At 42.3% G+C, this 20981-nt stretch overlaps 1 protein-coding gene and 1 non-coding gene across 2 annotated transcripts in view; both read right to left on the reverse strand.

The window, feature by feature from the left end:
• LOC139406288 (DENN/MADD domain containing 4A) overlaps positions 1-10872 on the reverse strand; it is a 97834-nt gene extending 86962 nt beyond the window's left edge. Inside the window, exons 1-4 of the mRNA XM_071148745.1 lie at positions 10652-10872; positions 3449-3650; positions 2554-2690; positions 910-1156 (exon numbers count right to left, since the gene is read on the reverse strand). Of these exons, the coding sequence (XP_071004846.1) occupies positions 910-1156; positions 2554-2690; positions 3449-3640 (576 nt within the window). The 5' untranslated portion in view covers positions 3641-3650; positions 10652-10872. The remainder of the gene's footprint in view (positions 1-909; positions 1157-2553; positions 2691-3448; positions 3651-10651) is intronic.
• A 9910-nt stretch (positions 10873-20782) lies between these two features.
• On the reverse strand, positions 20783-20854 carry trnaq-cug (transfer RNA glutamine (anticodon CUG)). Its single transcript has one exon. It is a non-coding gene; the product is annotated as a tRNA-Gln (tRNA).
• Between the last annotated feature and the right edge of the window lie 127 nt (positions 20855-20981).

The raw sequence follows: 20981 nt of genomic DNA on the forward strand, positions 1-20981 counted from the left end.
ATTGTATTGTATAGTATTGTATACTATTGTGTAGTATAGTATTGTAGTGTATAGTATTGTATAGTATTGTATACTATTGTATAGTATAGTATTGTATTGTATAGTATTGTATAGTATTGTATTGTATTGTATTGTATTGTATCGTATTGTATTGTATTGTAGTGTATAGTATTGTATACTATTGTATAGTATAGTATTGTAGTGTATAGTATTGTATAGCATTGTATTGTATAGTATAGTATTGTATTGTATACTATTGTATAGTATAGTATTGTGGTGTATAGTATTGTATAGTATTGTATACTATTGTATAGTATAGTATTGTAGTGTATAGTATTGTATAGTATTGTATTGTATAGTATAGTATTGTATTGCATACTATTGTATAGTATAGTATTGTAGTGTATAGTATTGTATAGTATTGTATTGTATAATATAGTATTGTATTGTATAGTATAGTATTGTATAGTATTGTATAGTATTGTATTGTATTGTATTGTATAGTATTGTATAGCATTGTATTGTATTGTATTGTATTGTATTGTATAGTATTGTATTGTATAGTATTGTATTGTATAGTATAGTATTGTATTGTATTGTATTGTATTGTATTGTATAGTATTGTATAGCATTGTATTGTATTGTATTGTATTGTATAGTATTGTATTGTATTGTATTGTATAGTATTGTATAGTATAGTATTGTATTGTATAGTATAGTATAGTATTGTATTGTATTGTACTGTATTGTATTGTATAGTATTGTATAGCATTGTATTGTATTGTATTGTATTGTATAGTATTGTATTGTATTGTATTGTATTGTATTGTATAGTATTGTATACTATTGTATAGTATAGTATAGTATTGTATTGTATTGTATTGTATTGTATGGGTTGATTCTGCTCACCATACTACTGTTGAGGTTCTTGTCCACCTTGCAGAAGGTGTGAGGGGGCGTCTCCCCTTTGCCCGGGATGATGATGCAGACATCTGTGACAGCCAATGACGTGTGAGGCTGGCTCTGCGGGGAGCGGCGATAGGTGATGTAGATGCGCTGGGAGGAGGAGCTACTGATGTTGGCAGGACGACCAGAGGGAGTGGTTTGGACGATGTGACAGCCAGGCTTCAGCTTCTCCTTCCACTCATACAGAACCCTGAGAGGAGACAGAGGAGGAAATGTTAGGACTGATTCACAATACACAGCTGAGCCAAGCCTAGCCTAGCCTAGCCTAGCCAAGCCAAGCCAAGCCAAGCCAAGCCTAGACAAGCCTAGCCAAGCCTAGCCTAGCCTAGCCTAACCTAGCCAAGCCCAGCTGTACTGGCCTGGACTGGTTACTCATAACCCATTGGTTGCTACCTTTGGATTGGGACACAGTCATTGGATGCTGCCTTTGGATTGGGACACAACCATTGGATGCTGCCTTTGGATTGGGTCATGGCCATTTTTGCTGGACAGAAAATATCTGAGCCAGCACTGTACAGTAGGGGTCGCCATGACAGAAGCAGCACTGTACAGTAGGGGTCGCCATGACAGAGGCAGCACTGTACAGTAGGGGTCGCCATGATAGAGGCAGCACTGTACGGTAGGGGTCGCCATGATAGAGGCAGCACTGTACAGTAGGGGTCGCCATGATAGAGGCAGCACTGTACAGTAGGGGTCGCCATGATAGAGGCAGCACTGTACGGTAGGGGTCGCCATGATAGAGGGAAACGGCTTTTAGCGTGTTTACATAGTAAACAATATCCCACAACGTGCTGTTTTCCTTTGAAACAATAATAGAGAAATTATCTCACTTACTCCTAAGCCCTAAGCACATAGAAATCAGAGTTGAGCCTTGATTATGGTGAATCACGTTCGATAGACAGTGAAAGAAGATTACTGGACTACTGACCTAAGAAAGTATATCTACTGACCTGGTCTACACTAGGAGATGGGATTAAGGTTGTTTTGTGAGATTATAGGCCAGTGACCCGGGGAAGAACTGGTCCTAGGTCAGATCTAATGGAAGAGGTGATTGAGTGCTGTAGTGTGTGTTTTGGGTAAGTGACAGCAGATGCACTGTTCCTAGACCCGTCTTAGGAAAAGGGCATTAGTGTAGTGGTGTGGGTGATTGGCCAGTAACTGTTCCTAGTTCAGTCCTAGGAGTCTGCTATAGGATTAGTGGTGTGAGTGACCGTTTAAGTACAGATCCTAGACCAGTCCTTCTAGAAAAAGAGGGACTAGTGTTGTGCTGTGAATAACATGATAAGTACTGATCCTAGACCAGCCCTTGGAGGTTGTGATAGGATTAGTGTAGTGTTATAAGTCACAGGAAAATAACTGATTTCAGGTCAGTATTAGAAGGAACAGGGGATTAGTCTGCATCCCAAATAGCACCCTATTCTCTATATAGTGGACTATTTTTGACCAGGGCCCTTAGGGATGCTATTTGGAATGCAGCTAGGGATTAGTGTAGTGTTTCTGTGAGTGACCATGTAAGAACTGTTCCTAGACCAGCAGTTATCAAGGTAAGGAGTAGTGTAGTGTTGTGAGTAGCAGGAGATGACTGACCCCAGGTCAGTGAGAGGAGGCTTATCTCGGCCTCTCTTGTAGCAGAGGTAGATCTGAGGCCCTCTGAGACTGGCTCCGTTCAGCTCTGCAGACAGACCAGACGGGGTGGACTCTAAGCAGGTGTAACCCTGAGGAACCTAGGAATAATTATACAGAAAGACAAAACATCACAACAATACATTCATAGGGCAGGTACTGGGTATATGGGATGTGTGGTCCTGTGTGGATCAGTTAGTGGACTGTAGAACTTGCAAGGCTAAGGATTGTGAGTTCAATTCCTGCCTGGGCCACCACATGAAAACATGTATGCAGACGTGACTGTAATGTCACTCTAGATGAAGAAGGGTGTCAGCTAAATGTCATAAATAATCCTCAGTTTAAGTTGAACAGCATAGAACCTTTGGGGACAACGCTTAATTTGCAGAGTGCTTTTCATTAAACGCAGAAATCACAAAGCTCTGTACATCAAAAACAACCATCACAAAGCTCTGTACATCAAAAACAACTTTACAAATGCTTTTATGAAGGCTGAAAGTTAGAGTCGAAACATACTGGTAACTTTCCCAAACCAGGTTTACCAGAAATCCTTGATGGAAGATCCCAGAATCAGGAGTGGATAAGTAGGAAGTCCAGAAACCAACCCAATCAGGATTTCTGGGAAACCTGGGAAACCTGGGATTCCTGGGAAACCTGGGAAACCTGAGAAACCTGGGATTCCTGGGAAACCTGGGAAACCTGGGATTCCTGGGAAACCTGGGATTCCTGGGAATCCTGGGAAACCTGGGAAACCTGGGATTCCTGGGAAACCTGGGAAATTTACCAGAATTTCTTTACCTCCCAAAAAAGCTAAAAACTAAAAGCTAAACAAAAAAAGGCTAGTAGTGTACTACTGTACCGCTTCCCCCAGTGAGCATATAACCACAGCTACGTCTGTGATGGGGGCCAGGGGCCGGCCACCAGGGGCCGAGCGGGGAGAGCGACCAGGAACATCGTCCAGCTGCAGTTCCTCCTCTAAGGGCTTGGAGGAGTCAGTGAGCCCTGCTACCACAAAGTAGTCTGCTATGCGAGGACCTGTCTCCTCCATCATCAACCATGGGCTAAAGAGAGAGAGAGAGGGGAGGGGAAGATGGGGAGGGGGTGAGAGAGGGAGAGAGAGTTCAGGTTAGTTTATTTATAAATAAATACCGTAGGAAGTAATCTGTTACATGAGTGTTGAGGAAGCAACTCTAAAAATATAGTTTTCCAAAGCTACCAACTAATTCCCACTGGTAGAATTTGAAACTACACTAAAGCTAAACCTTAAGAGAAATATAGTTTAGTTAACTACTACAAGTTCACTACATCCGAACTACTTTGTGAAAAATTATCACATGTAAATCTGTCATAGACCACAAATTGTAAGTACAGATCCCTTTAGGGTCAAATGTTAACAGAAAGTGAGAATTAGGCAGGTCTAATGCCGAAAAAATAAAATAAATTATGCCTACTTCACCCATATCATATTTTGTTTTTGCAGAAAACGTAAGTGTGTAGTTCCAGTAGTTAGCTACACCGCTACATGGTAAAACAGTAGTGAGTAGTTCCAGTAGTTAGCTACACCGCTACATGGTAAAACAGTAGTGTGTAGTTCCAGTAGTTAGCTACACCGCTACATGGTAAAACAGTAGTGTGTAGCTAGCTATATCGCTACATGGTAAAACAGTAGTGTATAGTTCCAGTAGTTAGCTACACCGCTACATGGTAAAACAGTAGTGTATAGTTCCAGTAGTTAGCTACACCGCTACATGGTAAAACAGTAGTGTGTAGTTCCAGTAGTTAGCTACACCGCTACATGGTAAAACAGTAGTGTGTAGTTCCAGTAGTTAGCTACACTGCTACATGGTAAAACAGTAGTGTGTAGTTCCGGTAGTTAGCTACATCGCTACATGGTAAAACAGTAGTGTGTAGTTCCAGTAGTTAGCTACACCGCTACATGGTAAAACAGTAGTGTGTAGTTCCAGTAGTTAGCTACACCGCTACATGGTAAAACAGTAGTGTGTAGTTCCAGTAGTTAGCTACACCGCTACATGGTAAAACAGTAGTGTATAGTTCCAGTAGTTAGCTACACCGCTACATGGTAAAACAGTAGTGTGTAGTTCCAGTAGTTAGCTACATGGTTAAACAGTAGTGTGTAGTTCCAGTAGTTAGCTGCACCGCTACATGGTAAAACAGTAGTGTGTAGTTCCAGTAGTTAGCTACACCGCTACATGGTAAAACAGTAGTGTATAGTTCCAGTAGTTAGCTACACCGCTACATCGCTACATGGTAAAACAGTAGTGTGTAGTTCCAGTAGTTAGCTACACCGCTACATGGTAAAACAGAAGTGTGTAGTTCCAGTAGTTAGCTACACCGCTACATGGTAAAACAGTAGTGTATAGTTCCAGTAGTTAGCTACACCGCTACATCGCTACATGGTAAAACAGTAGTGTGTAGTTCCAGTAGTTAGCTACACCGCTACATGGTAAAACAGTAGTGTGTAGTTCCAGTAGTTAGCTACACCGCTACATGGTAAAACAGTAGTGTGTAGTTCCAGTAGTTAGCTACACCGCTACATGGTAAAAAGGTAATAAAACAATTACCTCCTCCCTCCACCTCCCCTCCCCTCCACCCCTTCACTCTTCACTGCCCCCCCCCTCCACTCCCTCAACTCCACCTCCCACTGCTGCCTCCCTCCCTCCCTCCCCTCCACTCCCTCAACTCCACCTCCCACTGCTGCCTCCCTCCCTCCCTCCCCTCCACTCCCTCAACTCCACCTCCCAACGCTACCTCCCCCCTCCACCTCCCTTTGCTCCCTCCCTCCCCTCCACCCCTTCACTCCCTCCCTCCCTCCACTCCCTCCCCTCCCCTCCACCCACTCCCACTGCTGCCTCCCTCCCCTCCACCTCCCATTGCTGCCCCCCCCCCCCCCCCTACAGCACTACAACATGAAAGTTCACAACTTTGAGTCACTCAGAAACTCCCCAGAACTCTCAGAATGCAATTTTTCTGAAATTTCCACATTCATCAGGGAGCAGGCTGAGGCTCTTTCATCAATGAGCAGTGTGGAGGATAGGCCAACTACGCACAACGGATTTCCTCCTGAACCATCCGCATCCAAAACAGAAATGTGTCTGAATTGCGTGAGCAGAGCATGTAATTTAGGGTTGAAATCAGACCAGAAAGAGGAACTCCTTGGTTAGGTTGTCATAAAGACACTGTGACTGATTTCCTGTGAATTATTGCATGATTTCCTGATGTAGTGATTCATGAAAGTAACATCCTCTGAGTTAAAGTCCCCCCTATTTCATGTCCCCCCCCCCACCCCACCACCACCACCACCACCACCACCACCAACCACCATCCATGACAACCCTGAGTCACATCCCACTGTCACAAAGATTTATACTGAACAAAAATATAATGCAACAATTTACAGACATACAGTTCGATAAGGAAATCAGTCAATTGAAATCAATTCATTAAGCCCAAATCTATGGATTTCACATGACTGGGAATACAGATATGCATCTGTTGGTCACAGATACCTTTAATAAAAAGGTAGGGGTGTGGATCAGAAAACCAGTCAGTATCTGGTGTGACCATTTGTCTCATGCAGCACCACACATCTCCTTCACATAGAGTTGATCAGGCTGTTGGTTGTGGCCTGTGGAATGTTGTCCCACTCCTCTTCAATGGTGGTACGAAGTTGCTGGATATTGGCGGGAATTGGAACAAGCTGTGGTACACGTCGATCCAGAGTATCCCAAACATGCTGAATGGGTGACGTCTGGGGAGTATGCAGGCTATGAGACATTTACAGCTTCCAGGAATTGTGCACAGAGCCTTGCGACATGGGGCCGTGCATTATGATGCTGTAACATGAGTTGATGGCAGCAGATGAATGACACAACAAGGATCTTGTTGATCTCAGGATCTCGTCACGGTATCTCCGTGCATTCAAACTGCCATTGATAAAATGCAATTGTGTTCGTTGTCCGTAGCTTCTGCCTGCCCCCATACCATAACCCCACCACCACCATGGGGCACTCTGTTCACAACGTTGACATCAACAAACATCTCCCCCACACGGCGCAATACACACTGTCTGCCATCTGCCAGGTACAGTTGAAACCGGGATTCATCCATCTGCCAGGTACAGTTGAAACCGGGATTCATCCATCTGCCCGGTACAGTTGAAACCGGGATTCAGCCATCTGCCAGGTACAGTTGAAACCGGGATTCATCCATGAAGAGCACACTTCTCCAGAGGCCATTTGAAGGTGAGCATTTCCCCTCTGAAGTCTGTTATGACGCTGAACTGCAGTCAGGTCACGACCCTGGTGGGGACAACGAGCACGCACATGAGCTTCCCTGAGACTGTTTCTGACAGTTTGTCCAGACATTCTTCGATTGTGCAAACCCACAGTTTCATCAGCTATCCAGGTAGCTGGTCTCAGACGATCGCCGTGTAGGTGAAGATCTCGGATGTGGAGGTCCTGGGCTGAGGTGGTTACACTTGGCCTGCGTTTGTGAGGCCGGTTGGACGTATTGCCAAAATCTCTAAAACGACGTCGGAGGCGGCTTATAGTAGAGAAATGAACATTAAATGTTCTGGCAACAGCTCTGGAGAACCTTCCTTAAGTCAGCATGGCAATTGCACAATCCCTCAAAACTTGAAACATCTTTGAGATTGTGTGTGACAAAACTACACATTTTAGTGGCCTTATGCCGCACCTGTCAGGTGGATGGATTATCTTGGCAAAGAAGAAATGCTCACTAACAGGGATGTAAACACATTTGTGCACAACATTTGAGAGAAATAAGATTATTGTGCGTATGGAACATTTCTGGGATCTTTTATTTCAGCTCATGAAACATGGGACCAACACTTTACATGTTGTGTTTAATTTTTGTTCAGTGTAGTTCCTTATCCCAAATATTACAACAATTCTAATGAATAGGCCTACCCTACCCCTAATCTCAGAAGCACCCATCCCTACCCTAATATCATAAACAACCATCCCTACCCTAATCTCAGAAGCCCCCATCCCTACCCTAATCTCAGAAGCACCCTCCCCTACCCTAATCTCAGAAGTACTAATCACTACCCCTAATCTCAGAAGCACTAATCCCTACCCCTAATCTCAGAAGCACTAATCCCTACCCTAATCTCAGAAGCACCCATCTCTACCCTAATCTCAGAAGAACCCAGCTCTACCCCTAATCTCAGAAGCACCCTCCCCTACTCTAATCTCAGAAGTACTAATCCCTACCCCTAATCTCAGAAGCACTAATCACTACCCCTAATCTCAGAAACACTAATCACTACCCCTAATCTCAGAAGCACTAATCCCTACCCTAATCTCAGAAGCACCCATCTCTACCCTAATCTCAGAAGAACCCAGCTCTACCCCTAATCTCAGAAGCACTAATCCCCACCCCTAATCTCAGAAGCACTAATTCTTACCCCTAATCTGCAGAAGTACTAATCTCTACCCCTAATCTCGGAAGGACTAATCCCTACCCCTAATCTCAGAAACACTAATCCCTACCCCTAATCTCAGAAGCACTAATCCCTACCCCTAATCTCAGAAGCACTAATCCCTACCCTAATCTCAGAAGCCCCCATCCCTACCCTAATCTCAGAAGCACCCTCCCCTACCCTAATCTCAGAAAGACTAATCCCTACCCCTAATCTCAGAAGCACTAATCCCTACCCCTAATCTCAGAAGCACTAATCCCTACCCCTAATCTCAGAAGCAGTAATCTCTACCCCTAATCTCAGAAGCACTACTCCCTACCCCTAATCTCAGAAGCACTAATCCCTACCCCTAATCTCAGAAGCACTAATCCCTACCCCTAATCTCAGAAGCACTAATCCCTACCCCTAATCTCAGAAGCACCCTCCCCTACCCTAATCTCAGAAGGACTAATCCCTACCCCTAATCTCAGAAGCACTAATCCCTACCCCTAATCTCAGAAGCACTAACCCCTACCCCTAATCTCAGAAGCACTAATCCCTACCCCTAATCTCAGAAGCACCCATCTCTACCCTAATCTCAGAAGCACTAATCCCTACCCCTAATCTCAGAAGCACTAACCCCTACCCCTAATCTCAGAAGCACTAATCCCTAACCCTAATCTCAGAAGCACCCATCTCTACCCTAATCTCAGAAGCACTAATCCCTACCCCTAATCTCAGAAGCACTAATCCCTACCCCTAATCTCAGAAGCACTAATCCCTACCCCTAATCTCAGAAGCACTAATCCCTACCCCTAATCTCAGAAGCACTAATCCCTACCCCTAATCTCAGAAGCACTAATCTCTACCCCTAATCTCAGAAACACTAATCCCTACCCCTAATCTCAGAAGCACTAATCCCTACCCCTAATCTCAGAAGCACTAATCTCTACCCCTAATCTCAGAAGCACTAACCCCTATCCCTAATCTGCAGAACCAAGGATAAATCTGTCGTATGAGACTAACACGTAATAAAAGTAGGGGATCTCTGACTGATGGAGTTGAGCTGAGTTGAATGACAGTGAACAGGGCATCCCAGCTATCTGTATCAATGGTCTGGAGGCTGCATCAGCAATAGAAATAGAATGACTAGAATGAACATTCCCATTCATATCAACCTGATGTGATGGGTGAACCAGTCACCATACTGTCAAATTGCGGTGTTTTTAGGGGCTTTTCCCCTTTTTAGTTATTTACATTCTAGTAATCTCTGCACCCTGAACCAAATTATCAATGTTTAAAAAATGTGACAAGAGACTATCGTTCTAATCAGTGTACGTCTATGGCAGTACCAGAGCTGTGCCCGGGAGCCTGGACTATAGGGACTCCTATAAACACCAGGAAGGGCAGCAGGGGTGTAGGGAACAGGCCGGTCTGAGAGGGAACAACAAAACATTCCAATATGTAGCATCTGGTCCCTCTTAGCCATGAAGCTAGGTAGGCAGACAGACCTCAGGCATATAGACAGACAGACAGACGCCAGGTAGGCAGACAGATAGGTAGACAGGCAAGCAGATTGACAGGCAAGCAGACAGACCTCAGGCAGACAGACAGACAGACAGACAGACAGACAGACAGACAGACAGGCAGGCAGACAGACAGACAGACAGACAGACAGACAGACAGACAGACAGACAGACAGACAGACAGACAGACAGACAGACAGACAGACAGACAGACAGGTAGGTAGACAGGCAAGTAGACAGACTTCAGTTACATCTCAGGCATACCACATAACATGCAGTGGATTCCTGGAATACTTGTGAACTGTTTTCCCTGGAAGCTTTCGTAACATTGTGGTTGAATATAAATTCTGGGACTGCAATAACAGATTACTACAGGCAGACTAAAGACATCTGTTTGACAGTGGAGTGATGGAGCACCAAAATCCCAGGGAAAGAGAGAACACAAGACACAAGTCAACCAAGTTCTTAATAATTAGGCCTACCATCAATCAAAAACAAATAAGCTGGGCCTAATTATAACCAATTATTACATATATAACTTAATTTTAATTGTAAAATGATGTGTTAGTTTGTGTCTAATAAGTTGTCTTCATAACGTATTACAGGACCAGAAAGGAGAGATAGGTTGCTACAAAAGTAGCCTATCCCTGTCGGCCCTGATACAATGTATCCCCATACTAGTAAATAGAGTACACAAAACACGATGCATCATAACAGCGGTGCCAGTGCCTGACACTAGGTCCAAAAAGGGGTACGGAGTTCGTTCATTCATTGATGGGTTTGTATCACGGTGTGATTTTACCCAGTGACACTCGAGAACACTATAACAGGGATGACATGATAATCGAAATGTATGCACAGCCCACATCAAAACAGGACCCATTTCATTTACAACAACATCAGTGATCGATGCTTAGACATAATCAATATATAAGACAACCATAGAGAACACATCGTTTCAGACGAAAAAAATATATAAATAAATCAAATATAGCCTACAGAAGAGATTATCTTTAGAAATCAATATGTTACAGCGGTCAAAAAATCATGCATGTTCATCCAATGAAATGATGATGAACCTTTACTCACATACCAGGATCACACGACGATTGTTGTCAAACGCTTACTGAGCTGGACACTGTTTTTCTATCAAAATAAACCTACAATTTTAACGACAATTTATTCGCCATTTGTGTTGAATTATTTTCCCTTCTGTCGTATAAGAAATGAATAGTGTGTCTCGGGTCGACCAAAAATAATACGCATCCAACGAAATAAATACACTTGCGCTTTATCCCAGACCCGTTATCCACGTGACCGCTCACAATTCACATGAACGCGCACGGACGTCATTGGTGACACGGAGGAAGATGGACGAGGATTATCATGCATCTCTTTAGTTCAACATGCAGCCGAATTTGCGGTGCAGTTGCTGATTGGTACATCATTCATATTTTCAATGACAATATCATAATTTGGCACAATCTAGAATTCAAATTGTAAGAAACAATCCCGCTACGACCTGCTGTTGTAATTCCCATGTGAGAAGGCAGTGTCGATGCAAAATAATGTTGTACAAAATGGCTAGAGAGGAGTCCGTAACGAGAGAGAGAAATAATATGGAGAATATTAGCTTTCAATCGAGCTACGTTTGCTCCTGCTTCCCCCCATTGATGACGGGAAAGAAAGGCGAAACTGGCACCTGTCGTCATTCCTCGCACATTACGCTGATCATCATGACTATTATCATTTTTTATACTCGTTTCAGTTATATTATTTATCCCTCCTCTATCGTATTAAAGAGATGGAGTCCAGACAGGCTACTCTAGGAAACGTTATATTTAGGCCTATAGTATAATGCTAAAATAATACGTAATGAATTGACAAGGACAGTTTGAAGGGGAGGGTGAGGGGGAACTATAGTATTACTAGAGACGTTACTTATGTAATTATTACCCCAGTATGTTCCTGGTTCCAGGGAAAGATTTGTACTGGATTACTTTTTCTAAACTGACCCATGTACTCATGTTTTTTTTTTTTTTTGTATTAAATTGGTGGTTTTTATTCTAGGCGTGAAGAAAATTCAACATCATGTCCATTAGATAAAAGGCTACACTGAACCAGGTGCTTGGCAGACAAATGTTTAGGTGTTCCATTATTATAATTTTTAAAGTGATATAATTCGATCGTAGTCATTATTTTAGCAATCCGCGTTAGACAGCAAATGACAGGAGTGGACTGTAATAATAGCCTGGTTACTGTCTCCTTTCAGCTATCTCTTTAGGTCTCTTCACTGCCTCACATTTAGAACAAGTTAAGTTCATTTCGCAAATTTCCATTAGAACATTTTTCCATTATAAAGACGTGTGATAGAGGTTGTGACTGAGTGTTTTATATTATTTTAAAAGCGGCGCTCTACTGCACCCCTGTGGTTATTATTATTGGGGCAGGTAGCCGAATGGCTACAAGATGACAAGGTAAAAATCTGTCGTTCTGAACAAGGCACTTAACCCACTGTTCCTAGGCCGTCATTGTAAATAGGAATTTGTTCTTAATAACTGACTTTCCTAGTTTCCTTCACTCATGCTGCCAAACATACCCTTGTAAAACTGACCATCCTACCAATCCTCGACTTTGGCGATGTCATTTACAAAATAGCCTCCAATACCCTACTCAACAAATTGGATGCAGTCTATCACAGTGCAATCCGTTTTGTCACCAAAGCCCCATATACTACCCACCATTGCGACCTGTACGCTCTCGTTGGCTGGCCCTCGCTTCATACTCATCGCCAAACCCACTGGCTCCATGTCATCTACAAGACCCTGCTAGGTAAAGTCCCCCCTTATCTCAGCTCGCTGGTCACCATAGCATCTCCCACCTGTAGCACACGCTCCAGCAGGTATATCTCTCTAGTCACCCCCAAAACCAATTCTTTCTTTGGCCGCCTCTCTTTCCAGTTCTCTGCTGCCAATGACTGGAACGAACTACAAAAATCTCTGAAACTGGAAACACTTATCTCCCTCACTAGCTTTAAGCACCAACTGTTAGAGCAGCTCACAGATTACTGCACCTGTACATAGCCCACCTATAATTTAGCCCTATCAACTACCTCTTTCCCAACTGTATTTAATTTATTTATTTATTTTGCTCCTTTGCACCTCATTATTTTTATTTCTACTTTGCACATTCTTCCATTGCAAAACTACCATTCCAGTGTTTTACTTGCTATATTGTATTTACCTTACCACCAAGGCCTTTTTTGCCTTTACCTCCCTTCTCACCTCATTTGCTCACATTGTATATAGACTTGTTTATACTTTATTATTGACTGTATGTTTGTTTTACTCCATGTGTAACTCTGTGTTGTTGTATCTGTCGAACTGCTTTGCTTTATCTTGGCCAGGTCGCAATTGTAAATGAGAACTTGTTCTCAACTTGCCTACCTGGTTAAATAAAGGTAAAATAAATAAATAAATAAATAAAAATAAAATACTGGCTAGTGGACACATCTTTTTACTACAGCATTTCATTTTGGCAGTGTTCATATTGCCATGCCATTCTCTTTCTATTAATATTTTGTATTTTAAATGTAACCTTTATTTAAATAGGCAAGTCAGTTAAGAACACATTCTTATTTACAATGACTGCCTAGGAACAGTGGGTTAACTGCCTTGTTCAGGGGCAGAACGACAGATTTGTACCTTGTCATCTTGTAGCCACTAGGCTACCTGCCGCTCCAATAATAGGAACAGAACGACAGATTTGTACCTTGTCATCTTGTAGCCACTAGGCTACCTGCCGCCCCAATAATAGGAACAGAACGACAGATTTGTACCTTGTCATCTTGTAGCCACTAGGCTACCTGCCGCCCCAATAATAGGAACAGAACGACAGATTTGTACCTTGTCATCTTGTAGCCACTAGGCTACCTGCCGCCCCAATAATAGGAACAGAACGACAGATTTGTACCTTGTCATCTTGTAGCCACTAGGCTACCTGCCGCCCCAATAATAGGAACAGAACGACAGATTTGTACCTTGTCATCTTGTAGCCACTAGGCTACCTGCCGCTCCAATAATAGGAACAGAACGACAGATTTGTACCTTGTCATCTTGTAGCCACTAGGCTACCTGCCGCCCCAATAATAGGAACAGAACGACAGATTTTTACCTTGTCATCTTGTAGCCACTAGGCTACCTGCCGCTCCAATAATAGGAACAGAACGACAGATTTGTACCTTGTCATCTTGTAGCCACTAGGCTACCTGCCGCCCCAATAATAGGAACAGAACGACAGATTTTTACCTTGTCATCTTGTAGCCACTAGGCTACCTGCCGCTCCAATAATAGGAACAGAACGACAGACCTTGTCAGAGAGACATTGAACCACGCCCAAACTCATATAACAGCACTATGGATGCAATGACTGACCATCCATGATATCAAAACTATAATTTTAACCATATTTTTAGGCGATATAATGTTTGTTTACATTTACTTTGTTAATAAAACCATTACAAGGGTATTTGTTGTTTTCTGTTGGGGTTGAATCACAGAGTTTCTAAACTCAGATGCGCAACATCGCGACACTACCCGGCACTCTTGAGAAACAGACCAGGCCGGGGTTTGAGATGGAAATTAGCGAAAAAATGATTAATTTGTTGTTAATTTTCTAAAAATCGAAAAGCAAAACCTAGATTTGAGCGAATGTCTTAAAGCTCCAATATGTATCTTTTTGAATGACCTGACCAAATTCACATTAAAAATGTGTTGTTATAGATCTGTCATTCTCATTGAAGGTAATGAAGCAGTAGACCTGTTCTATGTGCACTCTTTCTATGCTTTCTGTTCTTATGTTTTCTTTTTGCATCTTTTACTTTCGGTTTTGTACACCAGCTTCTAACAGCTGATACAATATAAAATACTATATTTTTGGTTATGGAAAATATATTTCACAGCGGTTTAGTACAATAATTATCTACACTATACTTGCTTGTTTTGTCACATAAACTGAAATTAGAACTATTACATATATATATATATATATATATATATATTTTTTAAATGTAACCTTTATTTTAGTAGGCAAGTCAGTTTTAAGAACACATTATTATTTACAATGACGGCCTACCCCGGGCAAAACCCGGACGACTCTGGGCCAAATGTGCGCCGCCCTATGGGACTCCCAGTCACGTCCGGTTGTGATACTGCCTGGATTTTAGCAACCAGGAAATTTCCTCATTGTGCATCTTTAAGTAGTTGAACATGTTATTACTCCAACCTTGTGAAAGTGACAAACCGACATGTTTTCAATTTCGTCAAAAACAACTTTATATAGAAGGAGTGCCATTGATTTGATGGCCTGCACATGCTCAGTTCGGAGCTAGACGAACGTTAGACCCGATGACGTGTATTTACGCATGTGCTTGTGCCACGTTCATATCATAGTCGGAAATAGGAAACTCGATAGTGTCCGACTTGCTGTTTCTTTGAACCCGGCACATGAAAAACTTCAAACCGTTAGCATATTGGAAATGTCCTTGTTCCAACTAGCACATGAACCAACAAGTGTGATCGGAGATTTATATTAGAGAAGCAGTTTCAGCCTATCTTCATTTTTTTATTATTTTTATATTACCTTTATTTAACCAGGTAGTCTAGTTGAGAACAAGTTCTAATTTACAACTGCGACCTGGCCAAGATAAAGCATAGCAGTGTGAACAGACAACACAGAGTTACACATGGAGTAAACAATAAACAAGTCAATGACACAGTAGAAAAATAAAATAGTCTATATACATTGTGTGCAAAAGGCATGAGGAGGTAGGAGAATAATATATAATATAATATAATAATAATAATACGATTTAGCAGATTAACACTGGAGTGATAAATGATCAGATGGTCATGTACAGGTAGAGATATTGGTGTGCAAAAGTGCAGAAAAGTAAATAAATAAAAACAGTATGGGGATGAGGTAGGTAAATTGGGTGGGCTATTTACCGATGGACTATGTACAGCTGCAGCGATCCGTTAGCTGCTCAGATAGCAGATGTTTGAAGTTGGTGATTATACTGTACTGTCTTTGGTTGAACCAAAGATTATGGATATACTGACAAGATAAATGTCTCTCCACCTTAACAACGGGAGTCGTCTAGCTCCCGCCTATAATTTATTTGGATTGGTGGATACATCTCATTATTGTAATCAGTGTTTGAATAATCGATAAGGGTTGATGACGTCTACCGCCTGTATTCACTGGAGAGAGAGATGCTATGCTACTAGCCTCATATCATGAATATGCATAGAAATCTCGATACAACTCCAATACGTTTTTTTTTCTTCTCAAAGTTGCCGAGTTGTCACGTGTCCTACTTACATCATTACACTCGTAACAACTTCAGCATTACGAGATTTCTATTCGATAAAATAAACCTCAGGTAGCAAATAAGCAATTCATTTTTGTTGTTTGACCAAATTCGGCACTCTCATTGCCAAAAACTCCTTTCTAGGTGGACAAGGCAACGCAATACCGCCACCTGCTGGAGAGAGAGATATTTCACCGTGTTGGTCCTCTCTTCCTCTCTGACTAATGGTGTGTTGATGACAACTGGGACCACGGAAAAATACGATTTCAAATCAAGACGTGAGTCATCAGGTCGGAAAATCGGAGCTGTAGAAAGAGGCCCAAGTTCCCACACACACGTCTGTTTCATTTTTCCCATTGGCAGCTCGTTTTTTCCCAGAGTTCCCAGTTGTTTTCTTCTTCGTTGGGATTGGTTTGGCAGATTACTCCCGAGTGACTCAGTGGTCTAAAATACAGCATCTCAAGGCAAGATGCGTCACTGCGGTACCTGGTTTGAATATTTAACTAGGCAAATCAGTTAAGAACAATTTCTTATTTACAACAACCTGCGGGGACAGGGGCTGGGATTAAAAATAAATTAAATATAAATATAGGATAAAACACACATCACAACAAGACATACAGCACAACACTACATAACGAGAGACCTAAAGACAACAACAAAGCAAGGCAGCAACACATGACAACACAGCATGACAACAACATGGTAACAACACAAATTATGGTACAAACATTATTGGGCACAGACAACAGCACAAAGGGTAAGAAGTTAGAGACAACAATACATCATGCAAAGTAGTCACAGCTGTCAGTAAGAGTGTCCATGATTGAGTCTTTGAATGAAGAGATGGAGATAAAACTGTCCAGTTTGAGTGTTTGTTCTACCACTATCAGATTAGAGCCATAAGGGAGACTAGACATCTACCACTATCAGATTAGAGCCATAAGGGAGACTATGCATCTACCACTATCAGATTAGAGCCATAAGGGAGACTAGACATCTACCACTATCAGATTAGAGCCATAAGGGAGACTAGACATCTACCACTATCAGATTAGAGCCATAAGGGAGACTAGACATCTACCACTATCAGATTAGAGTGCCATTAGATACACTAGAAATCTAAAACCCCCCTACCACTATCAGATTAGAGCCATAAGGGAGACTAGACATCTACCACTATCAGATTAGAGCCATAAGGGAGTCTAGACATCTACCACTATCAGATTAGAGCCATAAGGGAGACTAGACATCTACCACTATCAGATTAGAGCCATAAGGGAGACTAGACATCTACCACTATCAGATTAGAGCCATAAGGGAGACTAGACATCTACCACTATCAGGTTAGAGCCAGAAGGGAGTCTAGACATCTACCACTATCAGATTAGAGCCATAAGGGAGACTAGACATCTACCACTATCAGATTAGAGCCATAAGGGAGACTAGACATCTACCACTATCAGATTAGAGTGCCATTAGATACACTAGAAATCTAAAACCCCCCTACCACTATCAGATTAGAGCCATAAGGGAGACTAGACATCTACCACTATCAGATTAGAGCCATAAGGGAGACTAGACATCTACCACTATCAGATTAGAGCCATAAGGGAGTCTAGACTTCTACCACTATCAGATTAGAGCCATAAGGGAGACTAGACATCTACCACTATCAGATTAGATCCATAAGGGAGTCTAGACATCTACCACTATCAGATTAGAGCCATAAGGGAGACTAGACATCTACCACTATCAGATTAGAGCCATAAGGGAGACTAGACATCTACCACTATCAGATTAGAGTGCCATTAGATACACTAGAAATCTAAAACCCCCCTACCACTATCAGATTAGAGTCATAAGGGAGACTAGACATCTACCACTATCAGATTAGAGTGCCATTAGATACACTAGAAATCTAAAACCCCCCTACCACTATCAGATTAGAGCCATAAGGGAGACTAGACATCTACCACTATCAGATTAGAGCCATAAGGGAGACTAGACATCTACCACTATCAGATTAGAGCCATAAGGGAGACTAGACATCTACCACTATCAGATTAGAGTGCCATTAGATACACTAGAAATCTAAAACCCCCCTACCACTATCAGATTAGAGCCATAAGGGAGACTAGACATCTACCACTATCAGATTAGAGCCATAAGGGAGTCTAGACATCTACCACTATCAGATTAGAGCCATAAGGGAGACTAGACATCTACCACTATCAGATTAGAGTGCCATTAGATACACTAGAAATCTAAAACCCCCCTACCACTATCAGATTAGAGCCATAAGGGAGACTAGACATCTACCACTATCAGATTAGAGCCATAAGGGAGTCTAGACATCTACCACTATCAGATTAGAGCCATAAGGGAGACTAGACATCTACCACTATCAGATTAGAGCCATAAGGGAGACTAGACATCTACCACTATCAGATTAGAGCCATAAGGGAGACTAGACATCTACCACTATCAGGTTAGAGCCAGAAGGGAGTCTAGACATCTACCACTATCAGATTAGAGCCATAAGGGAGACTAGACATCTACCACTATCAGATTAGAGCCATAAGGGAGACTAGACATCTACCACTATCAGATTAGAGTGCCATTAGATACACTAGAAATCTAAAACCCCCCTACCACTATCAGATTAGAGCCATAAGGGAGACTAGACATCTACCACTATCAGATTAGAGCCATAAGGGAGACTGGACATCTACCACTATCAGATTAGAGCCATAAGGGAGTCTAGACTTCTACCACTATCAGATTAGAGCCATAAGGGAGACTAGACATCTACCACTATCAGATTAGATCCATAAGGGAGTCTAGACATCTACCACTATCAGATTAGAGCCATAAGGGAGACTAGACATCTACCACTATCAGATTAGAGCCATAAGGGAGACTAGACATCTACCACTATCAGATTAGAGCCATAAGGGAGACTAGACATCTACCACTATCAGATTAGAGCCATAAGGGAGACTAGACATCTACCACTATCAGATTAGAGTGCCATTAGATACACTAGAAATCTAAAACCCCCCTACCACTATCAGATTAGAGCCATAAGGGAGACTAGACATCTACCACTATCAGATTAGAGCCATAAGGGAGACTAGACATCTACCACTATCAGATTAGAGCCATAAGGGAGACTAGACATCTACCACTATCAGATTAGAGCCATAAGGGAGTCTAGAGTTTCTACGCCATTTCCAGTCACAACTTGCAGACTTGTTTTCGTGTTGCTGTGCGTTTTGTTGCCAACCTATTTTGCTACCTGACAACTTTACGGTTTTTACTTTTTAATTACCGTTTATATTTTTGTTTTTTCCCTCAACTTTTTTACTCCGGACGCTTTATCTGGACATGGTTCTACAGGACCTCCACCAGCCAAAAAAGCTATGTAGTAACACTGCCATCCAATTGCAGTCACTGTACTCATAATTTACAGGAGAACGATCGGCTTATGGTGCTGTAAGCCCAGCTTCAGACGCAATCGTTGGGAAGGGTAATTTCAGTGTAGGAAAGGATGAAACAGCGTCTGTGCCACCAGTAAGTACAGATGGTAGTATAAATCTCGCCGCACGGTCACCGCAGCTGGACAACTTTCTCATGGCTTCTGGAAAGAAATGCTGTCGGGATGCTCAACCGGTGTCGCTCATAGAAACTTTCAACCGGTTCTCCACATTAAGCAACGAGTCGGAGTCAAAGGCCGAGCCGTCTCTGGTCTCTCCTCCACCCGTTACAGGGTCTGAGCCACCGAAGCCTCCCACCATTAACTCTGAAAAATTGAAAATACATTTGACCCCATAGGGCCAAGTGTAAAGTTTGGTGGAAGAGGAATAATGGTCTTGCGCTGGAAGAAGAATTTGATTGGCCTGCAGAGCCCTGACCTCAACCCCATCGAACACCTTTGGGATGAGTTGGAAGGCCACCTGCGAGCCAGGCCTTATCGCCCAACATCAGTGCCCCCGACCTCACTAATGATCTTGTGGCTGAATGGAAGCAAGTTCCTGCAGCAATATTCCAGCATCTAGTGGAACGCCCTTCCCAGAAGAGTAGAGGCTGTTATAGCAGCAAAGGGGGGACCAACTCCATATTAATGCCCATGATTTTTGGAATGAGATGTTCGACGAGCAGGTGACCACATACTTTTGGTCATGTAGTGTAGCTAGCTAGCTCTTTATTCACTGACATAAAAAAGCTTGCTTAGCCTGTTTAAATGATGCTGACGTTGTAGACATGCAGCCCCACAATTAAGAGGAAATTATTGTAATCAGAAATCAGTCCGTCAATCAGCATGTTTCTCCACGATCGTATCGTTGGGTCAGCTGAGCATAGCAGCTAACTGCAATGACTTGTGACAGAAGAACAGCTGCTAAATGAAAACTCATAGTAATGTAAACATTAGCACTACTTGTTACAGTAGTTTGGTAGAGCTAGGTTTTGTCGGAAGATTCAACACGAATCTTGGTTAACAGCATTGTTTCAGTCAAAGATAATTTCAGTAACTGGCTCAGCTAACGTCGAGTCGGAAATGTCCGATTTGCGGATTTGTTAAACCCGGCTCATGTTTAACTCTAACCAGTTAGCATGTCACATATTTCCGAGTTTCCTAGTTCAGACTAGCACTTGAACACGGCATAAAACAATGCAGATGAGGCATTTAGATTCTTCAAGAATCAATGGGTACATATTAATTGATAAATCCACAAAATAAATGGATGTAGCAACTGCAGACTACCCCTTTAAACTGAAAAATACATCTACTCCTTATAACCGAGAAGTCTGCCACTGTTTTAATTCACCGCTAAGAAAATCAAAAAACACAGGTCCTACCGAGATTTGAACTCGGATCGCAGGATTCAGAGTCCTGAGTGCTAACCATTACACCATAGAACCATGTTGTACTCAGAGATATACAACGCATTAGTACGTATTACACAGTTTATTTCTCCCGTTGTCCATGATTAGCTGGGCTGTCATGAAGAAAAACAACTTTGCCATAATATATACATTTATTCAATAA

The sequence above is a fragment of the Oncorhynchus clarkii genome, chromosome 4 (assembly GCF_045791955.1).
Source record: "Oncorhynchus clarkii lewisi isolate Uvic-CL-2024 chromosome 4, UVic_Ocla_1.0, whole genome shotgun sequence".
Lineage (NCBI taxonomy): Eukaryota > Metazoa > Chordata > Actinopteri > Salmoniformes > Salmonidae > Oncorhynchus > Oncorhynchus clarkii.